Source organism: Plectropomus leopardus, chromosome 18 (assembly GCF_026936395.1).
Source record: "Plectropomus leopardus strain MGB_pleo_1.0 chromosome 18, ASM2693639v1, whole genome shotgun sequence".
Lineage (NCBI taxonomy): Eukaryota > Metazoa > Chordata > Actinopteri > Perciformes > Serranidae > Plectropomus > Plectropomus leopardus.
In genome coordinates this window covers 666,721-686,202 of record NC_142193.1, presented here as the reverse complement: position 1 = coordinate 686,202, position 19,482 = coordinate 666,721, and the positions used below count along the sequence as shown (strand labels likewise).

Here is a 19,482-nt window from a genome sequence, read left to right as displayed (position 1 = left end):
TGTTCGTGTTGGCCTCCATTGTTCTCCTACATGCTTGGGAAACGGGAACGGTTTCAGATGGTTACAATAGGTGACCTCACCACCAGATGCCACTAAAGCCTGTACACTACACCTTAAATAAAGAATGGTTCCCCAGAGTTTGTCCTACCTGGTGGGGGTCAGGCACAGACTGGCTGGTCACGCCACCCTGCCCCCCCTGGGACATGGGGGAAACGCAATGGGAGGGCAGAGGGTCCTGCTGGCTGTGTCCTCCATGCTGTGGCTGCATCATGGAGTTGGCACTGTTCTGCTGTTGCTGTTGCTGCTGCTGCTGCTGCTGACGGCGAGGTGTGGCAGAGAAATTGGAACGACGACCACCAGACTGGATGAAAGGAGGGAGGAGGAGGACAAAGGACAGAGAGGAAGAGGCATTTAGTGAATCATTAATCATAATGCACATTGTTTTTCCACAGTAATGGATAGAAAATAGAGAATATAGAGCAGAGAGGTGACAGACGAATGTGATGAACTCAGGTATCAGATTCCTCTTCTTGTGTCGTTCACTGAAAATGCCTTAAGATGATGCATTTCAATTCTGTCTTGCACACGTATTGCGTAAACCTGTTTATATGAGGCGATGGAGTGGTAAAATTGTACACACATACAAACACAAACAGATACACTCACACAAACATTAAGGCTACCAAACCTAGACATCATCACTATATATAGACTGTCAACTCCAACATTTACATGAATCCAATTTGGGTCTGTCTTCCATAACCATGACAACCATAGAAGATGCTTGGTTTGTCCACTTGTCCTCTAACTTCTAACCAATTGTATTTTTGCTAACACTGATGTTAAACGTTAACCTTGGCCTAAATATTTAGAGCTACAGTTGACCTTTACGTTTAATTGGTTCTTATCATTCCTTCAACATTCAGCCTGTTTTTTTGTTTTGCGTCTAGGTTTTATCTTCGCAGTTCAGACCGTCATCCATATCTGGTGTGTTTACATTTTACAGACCAGATTCCTTGTCAAGACAATGGGATACATAAAATGAACTGACACAGGGCTGAAACAAACCCACTTTACTTTGAAGTGAAAACAAGTTGATTACCTGCATTTTACACACACAACTTGAACTGAAATAGGAGGTACTTTTACAATGCAGTGCCCTATTAAAATACATTTTGGGTAACATTAAAAACAGGTTTTTAAAAAACAGAAATTTTGTTCAAAAAAGGCTGCCTCACAATTGCTTCAGGTGAACTATGGGATGCATTTTTACTGATTTGTCCCCCATCACTTACACTAGAATTGTATCAGGTGGGGATATGTTCACAGCCAGTATGGAAACAACAAACATCAGTGTTGTTTTAAAACTGACTTGTAACTAAAGTTTAATTTTCACTTTCTGAAATAAGTGGGGGTTTTTTTATACACTGGGTTTGTCTCGTTGTATTATCTATATTTTAGTTAGTGATTAATTGGAGTTATTTCAAAAGAAATTTGTATTTGTCTGTAGGTTTTAGGTGCATTTGTCCAACCTGCTCTGATAGTCATCCATGGTGTGTCTTTGCTTTGATGCTGAATTCAAGTTAACACTGCCAGCAGTGCAGTAACACTGAAACAGCACCAACAGAGAACATTTGATTTTGTGTTAAAAAGCCACGTGAAGCAGTTTGAAGCGCACAGATGAGAGACAGCCTCACTCAAAAGAGTTTGTGTTCCTAACCCTCACATCTAAAACAAGTTGGCCCTTACTCACAGCTACAGTTTCATCTATTGACTTTGCCTCACACACAACACACACACGCACTCACGCTCACACCAACCTGGTTTTTGGCCGCGGCGCTGCAGCGGTGCTGGGCCAGGTCCAGCATGGTTCGGTAGCTCTTAAAGCAGGACGGGCAGTTGAACCGGTTCTTATGAACCAACGTCACACACACGCACGCACACACACACACACACGCACAAACACACACACACACACACACACACACACACACACACAGATTTGGATTACTATACTTGTGAGGAAAATCCACTGAACTGTGTTCACTCCCTAACCTCTAAACCCTAAACTTGCCCCTAAACTGAGCCTAACCGTGGGCTAACCCTGACTCCACACAACACTTTAGCTACAGGACGTCTAGCAAAAGGCATAAGCTGGAGAGGACAGAGGCTCAAGAAAAATATGCTACAATATGTAGAGTTTGGGTCAATTTCAGGTTTTGCCGGTCTGGTCCAGTCCGCTCTGTTCCAGTCCCGAGTACTACCTTAAATGTGTTTGATTTTATGCAAACCAATTGCACCAGTATTTGTCATAATGACCCGTTGTGGAAAATTAAAAAGTAGCTTTCATCAGCAACCTGTGCTGAAGGCGCCACAGCACTAAATACAACTGGTATTGCATTCATAATGAGCAATATGACTATCAGACTAATGGAATCTCTCGTGGTTAACAGGCTGTGTGCAATTTGCTACCAAGCTGAGCATGGCAACATTGAAGAAATCAAAATTCAGTAGAGGTGTGAGAGGCAGAGCAGCACATTGTATTTCTTTAATAGAAAGTTCATGTGTTATTTGGGTGATCAGACAAAGCAAAGCAGAGTTTCCCTCAAGGACACTAAAACTGCACCAATAATTTGTACATTTTGGATAGGAAGCCAACAGAGGGGGTGTCTTAACTGGCTGGGAGCAATGTGGTGCGTCATTTAGAGTTGATTGAATAGCCTTTTGTTACTTATTGCTGTTGTTCACTTTAAACGCTGCAATGGATGAGGAACGACTGATTCATGAAGTTCAAATGAGGAGTTATTTATACACCTATGGGAGATTGCCAGCAAACAGAGATTCTGGTAAAAGACCATCACTGAAATCTACCTACTTGTTGTTGGCTATATTGTATGTAATTTCCAGTGCATATCAAAACACTAAATGTGGGTTTTCTGTTTAAAAAGTATACTACAGACCCTGAAAAAAAATAGACACTACTTCACAAGTACTCATGTATCTTTGATGTGATTCCGTCTCGAGTCTACTCAGGCACAGCTGACACTCTCATGTTTTGTTAAAATGACTTGACAAAAGTGCATATTTAACAAATTCAGTTTGGACAGAGTGCTCTGATGGTACGTGATATTACCTGATAATTGGACCCTTGTTTGCTGTTGGGACATGGTACCTGTTATGTACAACCCAGGAGCAGCTGCTGAGCCCAGTTTGTGAAATTTGGTATACTGGTCTGCTGGTTGGCTTAAAATCAAACAACTTTGACAAGTTTAACAACGGCCCAACCCTACCAGTATATTACATACACACTTTGTCAAACAGTCACAATTGGCAATAGACACAAAAAAACCCCCAAAGACAAGCTCTATGTTGACGCTTTTTATGCAAACTGGCATCTTTTTTAAGAATTGTTGTTTTTTTTGTAGCAGTTCTGCTCATGATAGTGAGAGAGAGAGAGAGAGAGAGAGAGAGAGAGAGAGAGAGAGAGAGAGAGAGAGAGAGAGAGAGAGAGAGAGAGAGAGAAAGGCAGGGGGGGAGAGGGGATGACATGCAGCACTCTTCCAGGTGAACTACCAGGGTGCCCCAGGAACCTGTTGTCATTGTGCATGATTAACTGTAGTTACATTATTAACCGTCTTCATTTAGATTCCATGCAGTTAGTGTTTATGTGCTTTATGAGGGAAACACTACACACAGCCTCTCCACAAGAGCAGAACAGAGCATCATGCCAGCCACAACAAAAATGCATCAACTCTGTAGCTGAGGCATGGTGTTAGTTCTCCACACACACACCCTAACACCATCAAGCACACAGGTCTAATTACAGTGTCACTTTAGTGGATTTTTGGTATGTATAATTCTAAGGAGAGTTAACTTGAAGTTCCTATATAGATTGATGGTACTTAACAGTGAAGCTGTTGATGTGAGATGCCAAAGTTTAAGAGCACAGACTCAAGCAGTAGTCTCAGACAGATAAAGCAGACCAGTGGCCAGATGCATAAACCATGTATACGCACAAAAAATATGCATACACCTTTTCCCAAACATAAACTGTGTAAAAGTGAGGAATGTGTAGTAAGAATGTGCGCACCTAACTCACTCCTCTGATCAGGCGTACACACAGTTTTAGCTGAGAGTTGCAGGTTATATGATAAGGAGATTAACTATATGTTTTGGGACGGAAAACTATGTTTTAAGATTGTTTGCCATCTTAACTGTGTTGTGATAAAGAATGTGTCTGTGTATACGTCTGCCTGTTTTCGTTGTGAATCTAGACATAATTTTCTGCATCTGGCTCCAGGTGAGCAGATGCAGCCGAATATTAACCTAAACATTAAGGTTTAACATACTGCTGTAGCAGCTCACCGCCCCCCACTTGCTCTATTAAAGCAACAACATGTCAGACCTGGAGACATGGTGTGCTGCACAGTGCCAGCGCAGAGCTCTCCAGCAGGGTGCAGAGGGGAGTGATGCACCACAGCGTGAACTAGTGAAGGCTTTTTGGACTCAGTCCAAGTGATACATGCTGAAGGTGTACTGAGAGAGAAATGACAAGAGCTGACACCTTCTGAGATGTCAGGGTGCCTGCATGGAGAGAGGTGAACTGGGAAGGTATTAGGCTGTCATGCAGGAGCACCTCACTGACAGGTGGGGAAAAAAAAAAAGCCTGGCAACCCTATGTTTGACAAACATAGACTGTATATAAAGATGGACAACATGACAGTTCCCCCAAAGTGTAGCTTTTCATTCTGGATCGCCCCCTGGTGTCTGTTTGCAGTATAGGTCATAAAACCCACCCCTCCATTACCTAATTCTCACCGCAATTAGCGGGTGCACATGGGCTTTTTAATATGGAAGCGTATTGCTGCCAGTCTAGAATAAAAAAATAGGCATCAGTTTCACATTATAATGTGAAGTTTCATGTTATAAGGCAGGCATGTCAAACTGGTCCACAGGGGGGCCGGTGTGGCTGCAGGTTTTTGTGCCAACCAACCAAGAGCACACAGTTTGACCAATCAACTGTCTGAAGATGGAGATCAGTTGATTAAATGAGTCAAGTCTGGTGTGCTGCTACTTGGTTGGAAACAAAACCTGCAGCCACACCGGCCCCCCTGTGGACCGGTTTGACATGCCTGTTATAAGGTGATAATTTATGCTGTATGTCAGCAGAAATAGAAATGAAAATGAAATGAAAATGGCATTTTGATGATTATATTGACTCTACACCACGCTTTACTGCAGTTTAAAAGTCTCTCTTAGTCACAGAGATGGGGAAATACAAAGACATCTGTTTTACTTCAACTTCCTCACTTCATACAGCAAGTGTCGCCTGTGCGTGTATAGGAGCCATTTAGCATATTTATTTTGTATTATTATATAGATTAGTTTGATGAGTAAAGAGTACATTATTTTGACAACTAAATGGTAGTAATACCATGTAGTCTATGACAGGTTCCAAAGTTTTTGATGTACAATAGCGTGACTCCAGCCTCGCCAAGCTGCAGTGTGTTTCAAGCATGGATGTATGGTTTCGTGCTTTTGGTCTTCACACATACAGCGTTGTTGCAATGTCACTGTCAACAGATATTAGTAGTGTATTTTCATATTTCTGAGCACAAATTCTTCTCATTTATGAAGTCGTACAAGCTCCTGCACTCCTCACAGCCATTACAGAATATAATGGTGCATTCCTTAATGTCAGGGTTTTATTGTGGAGGAAAGTAGTAAAATTTGTCAATTTTACTGTATACTACCAAATGGCAACAGTTTCCCATATAATCCTACACATGAAATGCTTGTTATTTCTTGGTTTCTGTGCTTGTTGTATTTTGGAGCCCTGCCAGGTACTAGAATAAATCTATGCAACTAATATGATGTAGGTGTGTTGGTACAGATGTAAAAGTGTGGTTTCCGCTGAGAAGAGTGTGTGTACAGTGTGCATGTAAAGAGACAGAAATATTTTCACAATTTTCACCTCCTTGCAATTTCCACCTCATCTCTCTCTCTCTTGCTCATTTATTTATATCATCATTTAATTGTATCTGAGGCTTTGGCAATATTGTTTTAGAAACATTCATGCCAATAAAGCAAATTGAATAATGAGATTCAAATCAACAGCAACCCCTTAGATAGAAAAATAGATGCAAAAATAAAAACAGCAAGAACATTTTGTTTTGTGTGTGCTTGTGTGTGGTATGTCTACTGTATATAGACGAAACAAAACAAAACCAAAGCAATGAAGTCTAAACATCATGTCAGGTTGTTGTTCAGGCTGTCCCGTAGGCTGTGGCATGCACCAACCTCGCTGCTTCTATGACACAGACACTGTTTTCCCCCAGTAGATACTGTATTTTTGTCAGGTCAGTGAGAGCATCAAAATCTTGGCATTTACATTTAATTTGTGTGAAGAACTTTGTTCTAATATCATCATATGCGCTACAGTGTAGCAGGAAATGTGTCTCTGTCTCCACCTCTCTCTGCAGACAGAGCTGACACAGCCTGTCTTCATGAGGCAGCCAGGTCTGTCTGTGTCTGCTGCTCTCTATAGCCAAGCTGTGACTACTGAGTCTGTACATAGTCAATGTCTTTCTCAGTTTCTGATCAGTCACGCTGCTCAGACAGGCAACCACCGTGTATCGTCTGTTTAGAGCCAAATAGCACTGAAGTTTGCTTTGAGTATTTGTGATGGATGTCCAATAGTTAATGCAATGTTCTTTTTCTTTAGCTATTATTTGGTTGGGCCAGATTGTGTGAGGGCTGTCCTGAGGCCTTGTGCTGTTAGAGGAGGTGAGCCTCAGCACCAGCTAGCTGAAGAGACTCTTCTCTATGTTCTCCTCTTGGCAATAAAGAGCTTTCCACTAATCGGAGTTAGGGTCGCTTGCCTTTGTTGTTTGTAGAATTTGATGGCCCTTTTTTGAATCTTAATTAAAAGGGGAAATTGTCCTTGTTCAGCCCTGCAGCCATTGTTGGGTGTGTTCCTGTGGACTTTGAGGATGCTCTTACAGAACTCAGTGAGTAGGGTTTCAAGTGGGTGTTTGTACCATTTTTCAAAGTCTTGATTTACAAGAGGACCCTACACTTCACTACCATACAGTATTATTGGTTGGATTATGGATTGGAATATTTTGAGCCAGATTCTGATGGGTATATTGATGTTTGAAGACTTTTTTATAGCACAGAAGGCCCTTCTCCCTTTGTCTCTGAGAACATTCAGTACCAGATTGAAATGTCCTGTAGAGGTAATGTTTAGTCCCAAATATGTGTAGTTGTGTGTGTGTTCGATGTCAGTTGAGCCCAGCAAAAACCTATTTGGGTTTCCCTGACATCTGGGTTGTTTCTGGAAGACCATAACCCTGGTCTTCTCCAGATGAACTGTCAGGGCCCAGGACTGACAGAAGTTTTGTAGATGATCCAGTTACTGTTGTAAGGCCTCTTTAAATGGAGCCAGCAATACGAGACCATCTGCAAAGAGTAGTGATTTAATCTCTGAGTCAGAAAGGGTGAGGCTGGGGATGTCTGATTGTTCTAGTGATTTTGCCAGATCATCAATATAAATAATAAACAGAGTGATGCTGAGACTGCAGCCCTGTTCCACCCCTCTACTTTGGGAAAAAAATCTGTCTCCATATCACTGATTTCACAGCACATTTATAATTCATATACATTGTTTTAATTTTATCATAGATTTCCCCCCCTACATCTTTTTGAATTAATTTCAGGAATAGACCATTATGCCAAATTGAGTCAAATGCTTTTTTTTGAAACAAGAGAAGATTTTCGTCTTGTTTTGGTAGACATGGTTATTAACAAGGGTGTGGAGGGTATGCATGTGGTTTGTAGTTCTACAGTCGTGAAAAAATTAGGACACCCCATTAAATATTCAGTTCTTTGTTAAGAAATGTTCACATATTGATGTCTAATTTCTATCTGAGTTCTCTGAGCTTATATCAAGTTTAGTGCTCAAATCAGACAAAATTATTATCGTAGGGGATTTTAACATTCACATGGATGTTAATAGTGACAGCCTTAGTTCTGCTTTCTCCACACTTTTGGATTCAATAGGCTTCAGTCAGTGTGTACATAAACCCACCCACCGCTACAATCACACCCTCGATTTAGTCCTTGCATACGGCATTGATATTGCAGATTTATTAGTCTTTCCTGAGATTCCTGCTCTGTCAGACCATTATTTGATAACTTTTAATTTTTTATTACTTGACCACAAGCCTCTCAGTAAGAGCTACTCTTCTAGATGTCTATCTGATTCAGCAGTGGCTAAATTTAAGAAACTAATTCCCTCTGCTTTGACATCATTACCATGTCTTACAACTCCTGAGCACACTACTACTAACTTAAGTCATTCCCAAATTGACTGTCTCATCGATAATGCTACTGGCTCACTGCGATCAGCTCTCGACACTGTTGCACCCTTCAAGAAGAAAATAATGAAACAAAAAAAATTAGCCCCATGGTTTAACCTCCAGATTCGCAAATTGAAACAAACATCGCGAAAATTTGAAAGACATTGGCGTTCGACCAAACTGGAAGAGTCCCGTTTAGTCTGGCTGGACAGTCTTAAAGTCTATAAGAAGGCCCTCCGCCATGCCAGGGCAAACTATTATTCATCACTAATTGAGGAAAACAAAAACAATCCCAGGTTTCTTTTCAACACTGTAGCCAGGTTGACTCAGAGTCACAGCTCTATAGAGCCCTGTATTCCTTCGGCCCTAAGCAGTGACGACTTTATGAATTTCTTTAATAATAAAATCATAACTATTCGAGATAAAATCCATCACCTCTTACCCTCAACTGACCTGACCCCGAACTCAGATAGCCTGATTATGGCAGCAAGGCCCGAAATTTATCTAGACCATTTCTCCCCATTGACCTTCATCAACTCTATACTTTGGTTTCTGCATCTAAGCCATCAACATGCCTGCTAGACCCCATCCCAACTAAGCTCCTTAAGGAAGTTTTACCTTTATTAGACAACTTTTTATTAGATATAATCAATGCGTCTTTATTAACAGGTTATGTACCCCAGTCTTTTAAAGTAGCTGTCATTAAACCTCTTCTAAAGAAGCCCACTCTCGATCCTGAGATTTTAGCTAACTATAGACCGATATCTAATCTCCCCTTTATTTCTAAAATCCTTGAGAGAGTGGTTGCTCATCAGCTCTGTGACTTTCTCCGAGACAACAGTTTATTCGAGGACTTTCAGTCAGGCTTTAGAGTTCATCATAGCACAGAGACGGCACTCGTAAAAATTAATAACGACTTATTTATCACTTCTGACTCAGGTCTGGTCTCTGTTTTAATCCTATTAGATCTCAGTGCTGCATTTGACACCATTGACCATCAAATCTTACTGCACAGACTTGAAACCTCAATTGGCCTTAAAAGAACGTCACTAGCCTGGTTTAAGTCATACTTATCAGATCGTTCCCAATTTGTTCACATCAATGATCAACCCTCCGCACATACAAAGGTCTGCTTTGGAGTGCCACAAGGTTCGGTGCTTGGACCAATCCTTTTCACTTTATATATGCTTCCTCTAGGCAACATAATTAGAAAACATTCCTTAAATTTCCATTGTTATGCTGATGATAATAATTATATCTATCTATGAAACCAGATGAAACTGATCAGCTATCTAGACTTCAAACATGTCTTAAGGATGTAAAAGCCTGGATGAGCGGTAATTTCCTGATGTTGAATTCAGACAAAACTGAAGTTATTGTTCTTGGCCCAAAACACCTCAGAAGCTCTTTTTCCAACAATTCAATTTCTCTAGATGGCATTACCTTGGCCTCTAGCACAACTGTAAGGAACCTCGGAGTTTTATTTGACCAGGATTTATCCTTTGCCTCCCATATAAAACAAACTTCAAGGACAGCTTTCTTTCACTTGCGTAACATCGCAAAAATTAGACATATCCTATCCCAAACAGATGCTGAAAAATTAGTACATGCATTTGTCACTTCTAGGCTGGATTACTGTAATTCCCTATTATTTGGTTGCCCCAACAAATCTCTTAGGTCTCTCCAACTGGTGCAGAACGCTGCTGCTTGTGTTTTAACGGGAAGCAAGAAAAGGGACCATATTTCTCCTGTTTTAGCTTCTCTGCACTGGCTCCCTGTGAAATCCAGGATTGAATTTAAAATCCTCCTCCTTACTTACAAAGCTCTAAATGGTCAGGCTCCATCCTATCTGTCACAGCTCATAGTTCCTTACCAACCCTCAAGATCACTGCGCTCTGAAAATGCAGGGTTACTTGTGGTTCCCAAAATTTCCAAAAGTAGGTTAGGAACCAGAGCCTTCAGTTACCATGCTCCTCTCCTATGGAACCATCTTCCATTTTCGGTCAGGGAGGCAGACACCGTTTCAACTTTTAAGGGTAGACTTAAGACCTTCCTCTTTGATAAAGCTTATAATTAGGGCTGGCTCAGGCTGCCTGGACCAGCCCATAGTTAGGCTGACATAGGTTTAACCTGCCGGGGGACTTCCTCTGATACGCTGAGCTCCTTTCCTTCTCTCAATGCCGCCATCAGAAATCATGCATGTCTGTTAACTGCATTGCCATGTGCAAGCTTAGCTTAGCTCTGTGATAGCCATGTGGTACTCTCACTGCCTGGGGCTCGCGTTTACACAGCCTGGGTCTGTTGAACTGCACTACGCTAATCCTGTTGCCTCTCGGGAGCATTCCTGCTCCCTTGTTTCCTAGTTTCCCTGGATCCTGGCCGTAACCTTGACTGTGCCTGACCGTGGTGATAGCTGTGCTGATGCATGACCCTGCCTTTGGTTGTGCTCGTGCTGTGGCTGTACTGATTCTGTGCCCCCCGCTCGCCCTGATCGTGGTCTGGTCCTGGTTGCGCCGATGCTGTGATCTTGCCTTTGGACACCTCCCTTTCAACATATGCATGAGACTGTTAGCATCTCTATCAACATCATCATAGAGAGCAATTACTAATTCCACACCTACCATTATTGTTTTTCCTTGGGTGATGTGAGGGTCTAAGGGCAGAGGGATGTCGTACACTGTAAAGTCCTCTGAGGCAAACCATGTTTTGTGATAATGGGCTATATAAATAAAACTGAAAAAAACTGACTAATTTTGTTTTGATTTATCTCTGGAAAAGAAAGTGATTTATTGCAGGTAAACAACAAAAATTAACCTGGTTTTACTCATTAAAAAAAAGATATCAACAAAAATGCGTATTCTAACTGAGGAAAAAGTTAGGACACCCTACCACCTAATAGCTAGTGTTACCCCCTTTGGCAGAAATAACTTCAGTGAGACACTTCTTGTAGCCATCTACCAGTCTCTGACATCGGTCTGAGGAAAGTTTGCCCCAGTCCTCAATGCAAAATTCTTTCAGCTGTGAGATGTTTGAGGGGTTTCTTGCATGTACAGCTTGTTTCAAGTCACCCCACAGCATCTCAATGGGATTAAGATCTGGGCTTTGACTTGGCCATTCCAGGACTCTCCATTTCTTAGTTTTCAGCCAGTCCTTGGTGGATTTACTGGTATGTTTTGGGCCATTGTCATGTTGCAGGGTCCAGTTCTGCTTCAGCTTTAAGTTTTTTACAGATGGTCTCACATGTTCCTCAAGCACCCTCTGATACACGGTAGAATTCATGGTGGATTCTATGATGGTGAGTTGGCCAGGTCCTGCTGCAGCAAAGCATCCCCAAACCATGACACTTCCACCACCGTGCTTCACAGTTGGAATGAGGTTCCTTTCCTGGGATGCTGTATTTGGTTTACGCCAAACATGTCCTCTGCTCTGGTGTCCAAATAATTCAATTTTAGACTCATCTGTCCAAAGAACATTATTCCAGAAGTCCCGGTCTTTGTGTACGTTCTCTCTGGCAAACTTCAGTCTGGCCTTTGTGTTTTTCTTAGAGAGCAAAGGTTTCCTCCTTGCACGCCTCCCATGAATGTTAAACTTGTGCAGTCTCTTTCTGATTGTTGTGGCATGCACTTTAACATTAACAGTAGCAAGAGCCTGTTGTAAGTCCCGTGATGACATTTTAGGGTTTTTGGAGACTTCTTTTAGCATTTTGCGGTCTGCTCTCGGGGTGAACTTGCTTGGATGGCCAGACCTGGGCATGTTGGCAGTTGTTTTGAATGTCCTCCACTTGTAGACTATTTTTCGGACAGTGGATTGGCTGATTTCATATTATTTTGAGATCTTTTTAAATCCCTTAACAGACTCATAAGCTGCTACAATCTTCTTTCTGAAGGCTTCAGAAAGCTCTTTGGATCTCACTATGGTGCTCACTCTCACTTTAACAGTCAGGAGCACACCAAACTAAATGTCTGAGGTTTAAATAGGGCAAGCCTCCTTCACAATGCTGAGTAACGATGTTCTAATCATGTGCACCTGATTTGACACACCCGTGTGTGATTTTAGCCATTTGAAGTGGGAATAAATGTGGGGATGTCCTAATTTATTCCTCACCAGAAATTGCATTTTTATAATATTACATTTTACAGAATGTTTCAAAAAGTTTTTTCTACAGTTTTAATTGTTTAGTTATATTGAATCTCTCAGTATTGTTAAAATCAATATTAAATATCTATATGTCCAAGTTTGTTAAAAAAACACACATTCTTTCATAGGGTGTCCTAATTTTTTCACATGACTGTATATTGTGGTGTAAATCCAATCTGACTCTTGCTCAGGACGTTATGATCTCTGAGGAAGTCTTGCAGTCGGCTGTTGAGGATGTTGCAGAATAACTTCTCCAGTTTCCAGCTCACACATATGCCTCCGTAATTGTTTAGGTCAGATTTGTTTCCATTTTTAAAGATCAGTGTTATAATTCCTTTGCTCCAGATGTCAGGGAAATGTCCAATACTCAGAACAAGGTTGAAAAGTTTTAATATGACAGTTTTGAGCTTATGGTGGCTAAATTTCAGCATTTCATTTAAGATACCATCAGGACCACTGGCCTTCTTTGGCTGTAGTGCGTGGATTTTAGACAATAGCTTCTCTTCAGTAATTTGGTGGTCTAAAGGGTTCTGGTTGTCTTTAACGACTGATTCTAAAGTTTGGAATTTGTTGAGGAGATTATTTTGGGCCGAATTCAGTGTTATAGTACTATACAGGTTTTCACTGGTTGAATTTTTTGATTTGTGATGCTGAGACTTTTCCAGATGGGATAAATGTGCAGCATTGTCAAATATGTTGTTAATATCCCGTACAGCCTGATTCAGGCCGTTGTTACTGTGAGGATATGATGTGGAAAGAAAATAGTCTAATTGAGATTGAATTGTTTGACGTCTGATTGCTTTCTGGTAGTTGTCCGTGCTGTTATTTGTCCATCTGTAAGGTTGTTTTGGGTAGTTCAGTTTACTGGGCTCTGTTACATGAGGGTTTGTTACTGTCTTTTTTAATGTATGCTGTAATTTTACTATGATCAGATGGGGGTGTTAGAGGGCTGACTGTGAATGTTCTCAGATAGAAGGGGTCTAGGTCTGTAATGCTATCTACTGTGCTACTGCCAAGAGGAGAGCTGTGTGTGTAATGACCAAAGGAGTCCCCTCGATGTACAGACCCAGCACTCCACATAGCTGCAATAATTGGTTGCCACTTTTGTTGACAGTTTTGTCAAAGTTGTTCCTGTGGGGATGTGTAGGCAGGGGGATGCTGATCTGGTCAGTTATATGTTTGTCTCCCTGTTGGTTAATAGAATTTGCTTCTATAGCAGTCCTGGCATTAAGGTCCCCACAGATCAGTATTTCCTTGGGCCTGGTAGTGACTGATCTCATCTTCGAGAACAGAGAAACAATTCATTATTATAAGGGGATTCTAACAGGGGGATATGTGCTGCACACATGAAGATGTCTCTATCTGTGGCAACAACTTCTCAACAACTTTATTTTTAGCCAAATTTAAAATTCTCTTTTTTGGATGAATTCTATGTGTGTACAAGGTTTGCCTTGAACCAAATCAGCATTCCTCCTGAATCCCTCCCTTCAGTTTGGTGGACGGGAACACTATCTCTCTGTAGCCCACGGGACAACCAGTGGAAATGTTTCCTCTACCCCAAGTCTCCTGCAAAACAAACACATCTGCATCTCCTAACTCTCTGGTGAAGTCTGGGGTCCTGCTTTGAGGGCCAAAGGCAGAGGACCTCAGACTCTGACTCAATTCCAACATGGAATTATAAATGATTTAGATTCCATTTACGTCAAGAATTCAAAAATTCCCATTCAGGAGTAAAATAAGACATACCTCAAAGAATCTGATTAAGACCATTTTGATCATATGAGGTTTCAATCCACTAATATGAAATAGTTTTAACACTTTTACACAACACAGCAATATTTTTGTATTTTTTTTTAACTGTACAAAAGCAAAACAAACAATGAGTTCTTATGAGTTCTCTATTGTGATACTTGACCCCATCAGGTGAGAGCAGAGCAGGCTGAGCATCTGCTGGATGTCTCTCAGTTCGTGAGAGACATCAGTGGGGGAGTGTGTGGGTGGTCTCAGGGGCAGAGGTGGTGGTGATGGTTGAGCTAGCTCACTGGCCGGGCGTGAAGCACCTGTCACCGGTGTTTGGGTGGAGCTCTTGGAGGTAGAAGTGTGTCTGCCCTGGCTTGAGGAGGAACATAGCTACCCTGGTGGGGTCTTGGTATGGCATGATGTGGAGGAAGATGAGGATGATCTGGTCTCCAATGGGGTTGTCTGGATGAGGGACCAGTGGGATGCCTTGTTGGCCTAAGGGGGCTGTGGGTTAAGCTGGTCGTTCTGCAGGGTGTGGACTGGTCTCTATTGAGAGTGACGTCTTTCAGCGTCCAGGCGAAGATGGTGTTATGACTGTGAGTCATATTATTGCTAATGGGTGTTAAATTGTGTTATTGTTACTATCATTACTGTTATTAGGTTGTTTTTGCTGTTTATGCCTGTCTCTGTGCCTGTCCTCTCTGCTGTAGTGCAGGTCTTGTGTACAGTGCTACAGATTGAACAGATCTCATCATGTGGCTGGGCTCGTGGTTGGCTGAGGACTGACAGTGGAGATTTTAAAAGGACGCTGAGCGAGCTGTTACGCTGCTGCCTTCTTCCTGTCTCCCAACACGGTCGCCATTAATTTTGAGTGTGTGTGCCTTCTGAGATTCTGTAAGATATTGTTAATAGTTGTTTTCACAGTCCAACGGTATTGTAGGGGAGAGTGCACTTTTCTTTTCACCAGTTTTCGCCTGTTTTTCTGGGTAGGGAGTTAGGTAATATTGATGTCTGGAAATATAAGCTGTTATTTCTGGTTATTGTGTTTAGCTGCTCTCTGATGCCTATTTAATTTTTGGGTGAGATTAAATGAGAATTTCAAGGACTGTAATTCCATTTTCTGGGTCATCATTTGGGAAAAAGGAAGGAGATGGTAATTTTGTGTTACGCCTGGTATCCCCCCTAGACAGAGCATAAGAATGGAGACTGTGTTTTTAGATAGGTGGACGTGGTCGTAGAGACAGCTGATATCTAGGGTGGTGTGGTGGGCCAGGTGGACAATCGGTCTCGGGACATAGTCTTTGGACATGCTACTATTGACCCTGTGGATGGTGTCGGGGTGGAAGTCTTTTCTTGGGAGCAGGGTTGACATGACCACTCTGCTGTTGGGGAAGGTGGTGAAAGCTTTCTCTATCACTCTCCCGAGTGACTCCAACACTCTCTCTTGGCGGCTTCTCAGGTCGTTGGTGCCAGTGTGGATGATTATTTGGCTTGGGGTTCCCAGATGCTCCTCTGACAGGAGATCCATGGCATGTTTGGTGTTTGGACACCAGATTTGTGTGTGGCGAAGAGTTTTTTCTTTTTTTTATGAATTTGCCATTGTCTATGAGGATGACAATGTCCAGCTTGTCTCTCTGCCGTGCTGGGCTGGGGGGATGAGGGGTGGTTTTGATCTGTGGAATGGGTGGAAAGCTGGTTGGGGTGTTGGTTTGTGAGCCAGAGGTAGGGCTGGGCCTGTAGAGCTCTGTCTCTCTCCTGAAGCTCTTCTGAAACTTTAGTGAGTTCTCTCTTGCAGCTCTCTCACCTCTGTTAGAGCTGTCACCTTTGCCACATTGATGTCCCTGCCATGTTGCAGCTCTCTTTTCTCAGTCCTCAGGCTGGTCAGCTCTCTCCTGTAGCTGTCTCTCTCATGCTTCAGCTTGGTCAGTTCAGAGCTGATGATAGAGGTGTCTTGCTGCACTGTGGTATCCTGGTTTGTTTGTTGGCTGATCAGCTCTCTCAACTGTACAAGTTCTCTCTCCAGCTCTGTGAATTTCACTTTCATTTCATTGATGGTGAGGTACAGCTAAACATCCTGGTCCAGTGCTGGTGGGCCCATTCCCGGGTGGCTTGTCAGTAGTGGGACAGCTGGGAGTGGGGGTGCTGTCTCTGTCTGGTAGGCTGTGGGTGTTGATGGGGGGGATGACTTCTCCTGTTGGGCCCTTTCCTTTATAAGGAGAAAGTCCTGCTCAAATTGTTTGAGGTTCCCCCGCACCATGACAGTCCCATTATTATAGATGTTGACTGTCATCATGACAGTTTCTGGGTATTCTTCCTCTTGGATTTTAAATTTCCAGCCGTTGCAGATGCCCACTTTTTTCACAGAGGAGTAGTGGGGACTGATAGCAAAGTCATATGGATGGTCTGTGAGAAAGATCAGATTGCTGACATGCTAGGGCCAGGTTTGTTTTTAGCTAGCGTGCAGTTTCAATGCCATGCTAGCATGATTCTGCTTAATATTTAGCAGTTATTGTTGGAGAATGTATAAATCCTTTTGTAGGATATATCGTCTCTCTGACACTCTCACTCACTTGAGTCCTTGGCTGTTACCCTCTTCTCAGCTTGGTTTTATTTCTCCAGCAGGACAGTGGAGGTAGCTGTCAGTTAGCCGTTGGTTAGCATTTCTGCTGAGCCTCTCAGTAGAGAAGAATGTCTCCAGTAAGGACATTCTTCTCAATAGTCATTTCTTCTTCTTTCTTCATTCTATTTTGTCAGGAAACTTGAAGTTTATGTCATTTTTAAGACTGAAAAGAGTGAATATCTTCAGGAGCTCAGAATGAATGTCAGAACAGTACCCTCTCTCTCTCTCTCAAGCACACACACACACACACACACACACACATACACACACACTTTCACATTCATGCAGGATATTACTCAATATACCAAACATGCCATAACTCCCAACTCCTCACATGGTGCAGTTCTGTCGGGACCTTCTGAGTCTACCTATGATGTTTTAGGTATCCTTCTGTGTCAACTGTTCACCAGCAAGCTGTTAAAGTGATGTCAACAAATGCACATGGAGGGATAATGCAACCTGTCACTGTGATGTCACAGCATGCAGAAAGCAGCATGACCCTGATGTTTACACAGTGCAGACTGTCATGATGGTTGGGATGGGGCGGTTAGGTTTAGGCAAAAGAGGCCAATGGTAAGGTGACGAAAAAACACACATCCACAGGAGAAGCAATCTCTGAACTCCTTCTGAAAGTCCACCTCCGCACCCATCCTATAAGCGCACTCGTGCTCCTTATATTATGTGGTTACTGGCAGCGTTATTACCTGATGCTATCCTTCAGTATTTCTTTAGTATATTTGAACAAGAATGGCTCCGTCCGGTCACAATGTAAAATGACACCACCTGTGCATGTTGAATGTGGACATGCCCTGTGTCCGCCAGCATATGACAACAATGCCACCCGTTCTGTCCATCCACATGGTCAAGTGACTCCGTCTGTGCGCAATGTATGTGGATACATCCAGTGCCTTCCAGCTGTTCGCCAGTGGACAACCGCATTCTTATCCGCACCATTGGTGTGCGTGGCATGTGGACGCAAAAGGTGGCCTTTGCCGTCACACTTGTACACCTCAGGCACTGACAGAGCAGCGCTCTTATTTTGACATCTGTACCAACATACCTACATTATATTAGTTTCATACATTTATTTCAGCGGTTGGCAGGGCTCCAAAGTCAACAGGCACAGAAACTACGAAATTACAAGCATTTCATGCACAGGGTTATGATGGGAAAATCTGCTAATATACAGTTAAAATGATACATTTTACTACTTTCCTCCATGATAAAACCCTGACATTACAGAATGCATTATAATATTCTGGAATGGCTGTGAGATTAAAATATGTGATTTTTTTTCATGAAAAACAGTGACATTATGTATTCAAACTGGCATTTAAAGGGTTCAAATCCTGACAATAAATGTTAATTTGGTCATTTTGATCAGGGCTGAAGTTAACTGAAAGATTTAACTTAAAAAAGTGGAAATAAATATTAATCCGTAATATTTTTAATACAGTTTTTGGAAGTGGACATTTTTATCCTTAGTGACTTTAACGGTTTCCTAAATTTTGAATCTGACCCTGCAGAAAAATAAATAAATGCATCAAAATCAATGTTGTTGCTAATCTTTGACATATCCAAGATCGATTGATCAACAAAATCCCTCAGCCTCCCCTCATTTATTATTTTAAAAATAACTAATTTTGGGGGTTTTTTTGCATTGAAACTGGCATTTTAAGAATTAAAATCCCAACAATGTTTAATCATTTTATAGTTCTGATTAGGACTGAAGTTGATTAAAAGATTCAAGCCAAAAAAATGGGAACACATTTCTATATATAGTATTTTTTATGAAAGGCTTTGGAAGTGGACATTTTTGTCCTTAATGGCCTTAATGGGTTTTTTTCTAAAGTGATACCAGAGGGTTACACACAGGTAAACCTACTGTAGACAGAGGTAGGAACAGAGGTCTTGAAAAATCTGCAGTGGTCAAACTCAGTGAAGAAGTATTTGAATCTGTGTTTTAGCTCCTTAGGTGGACACGGACAATAATTAGTGACAGCTTGTCATTGCATCACACCAGTTAAGAAACTGAAATTACCATGTTCACCCAGGTATTGCATTCCCATCAATGCCGATTGGAGGCGGAGGCCAAAAAAAGCCTTATGTTGGCGAGTGTTCAGGGTTTTTTTGTGCAGTGGGAATGAGGCTCATGTTAGTGAAAGGGACATAGGTCAACCTATAAACTTAAAGCATGTGCCAAATTATTTTTTTTCCAAAAATGGATTCTGTCACATTCTGTCTCATCACCCTCAGTCATCATTTCAGTTATAAGGTTTGTTTTAATGAGTTACTAAATTCTACAAAAAGGGGATTTTCGGCCATGACTGAAAGCTGTGACAGCCAATTCATGCTCTTGCATTCACTGGGGCTGCTTGCAATTGGTCAGAGGGGTGTTTTGGCAAGAACCAACCCAGATATGGCTACTGCACAGACTCTGACTCTTTTTTTTAAAAGATTATTTTTTGGGGCATTTTTCCTTTATTGACAGGACAGTTTGAGGTAGACAGGAAAGGAGGGAGAGAGAAGGGGGACTAACATGTAGCAAAGGACCATAGGCCGGGCTGCTGCAGAGGCCTTAGCCATATGAGGCACGTACTATACCAGGTGAGCTAGAGGTCACCC

The 19,482-nt window shown here is 42.0% G+C and overlaps 1 protein-coding gene and 1 pseudogene across 4 annotated transcripts in view; both read right to left on the bottom strand.

Moving 5' to 3' along the window:
- LOC121956612 (uncharacterized) overlaps positions 1-19,482 on the bottom strand; it is a 32,348-nt gene that overhangs the window by 6,097 nt on the left and 6,769 nt on the right. For 3 of the 4 annotated variants that reach the window (XM_088091187.1, XM_042504925.2, XM_042504926.2), the window contains exons 4-5: positions 1,821-1,910; positions 149-361 (exon numbers count right to left, since the gene is read on the bottom strand). In XM_088091187.1, coding sequence (XP_087947313.1) covers positions 149-361; positions 1,821-1,910 — 303 coding nt within the window. The remainder of the gene's footprint in view (positions 1-148; positions 362-1,820; positions 1,911-19,482) is intronic. The other variant, XM_042504927.2, reaches the window with a different exon arrangement.
- LOC148186402 (uncharacterized) lies at positions 10,323-17,826 on the bottom strand (annotated as a pseudogene).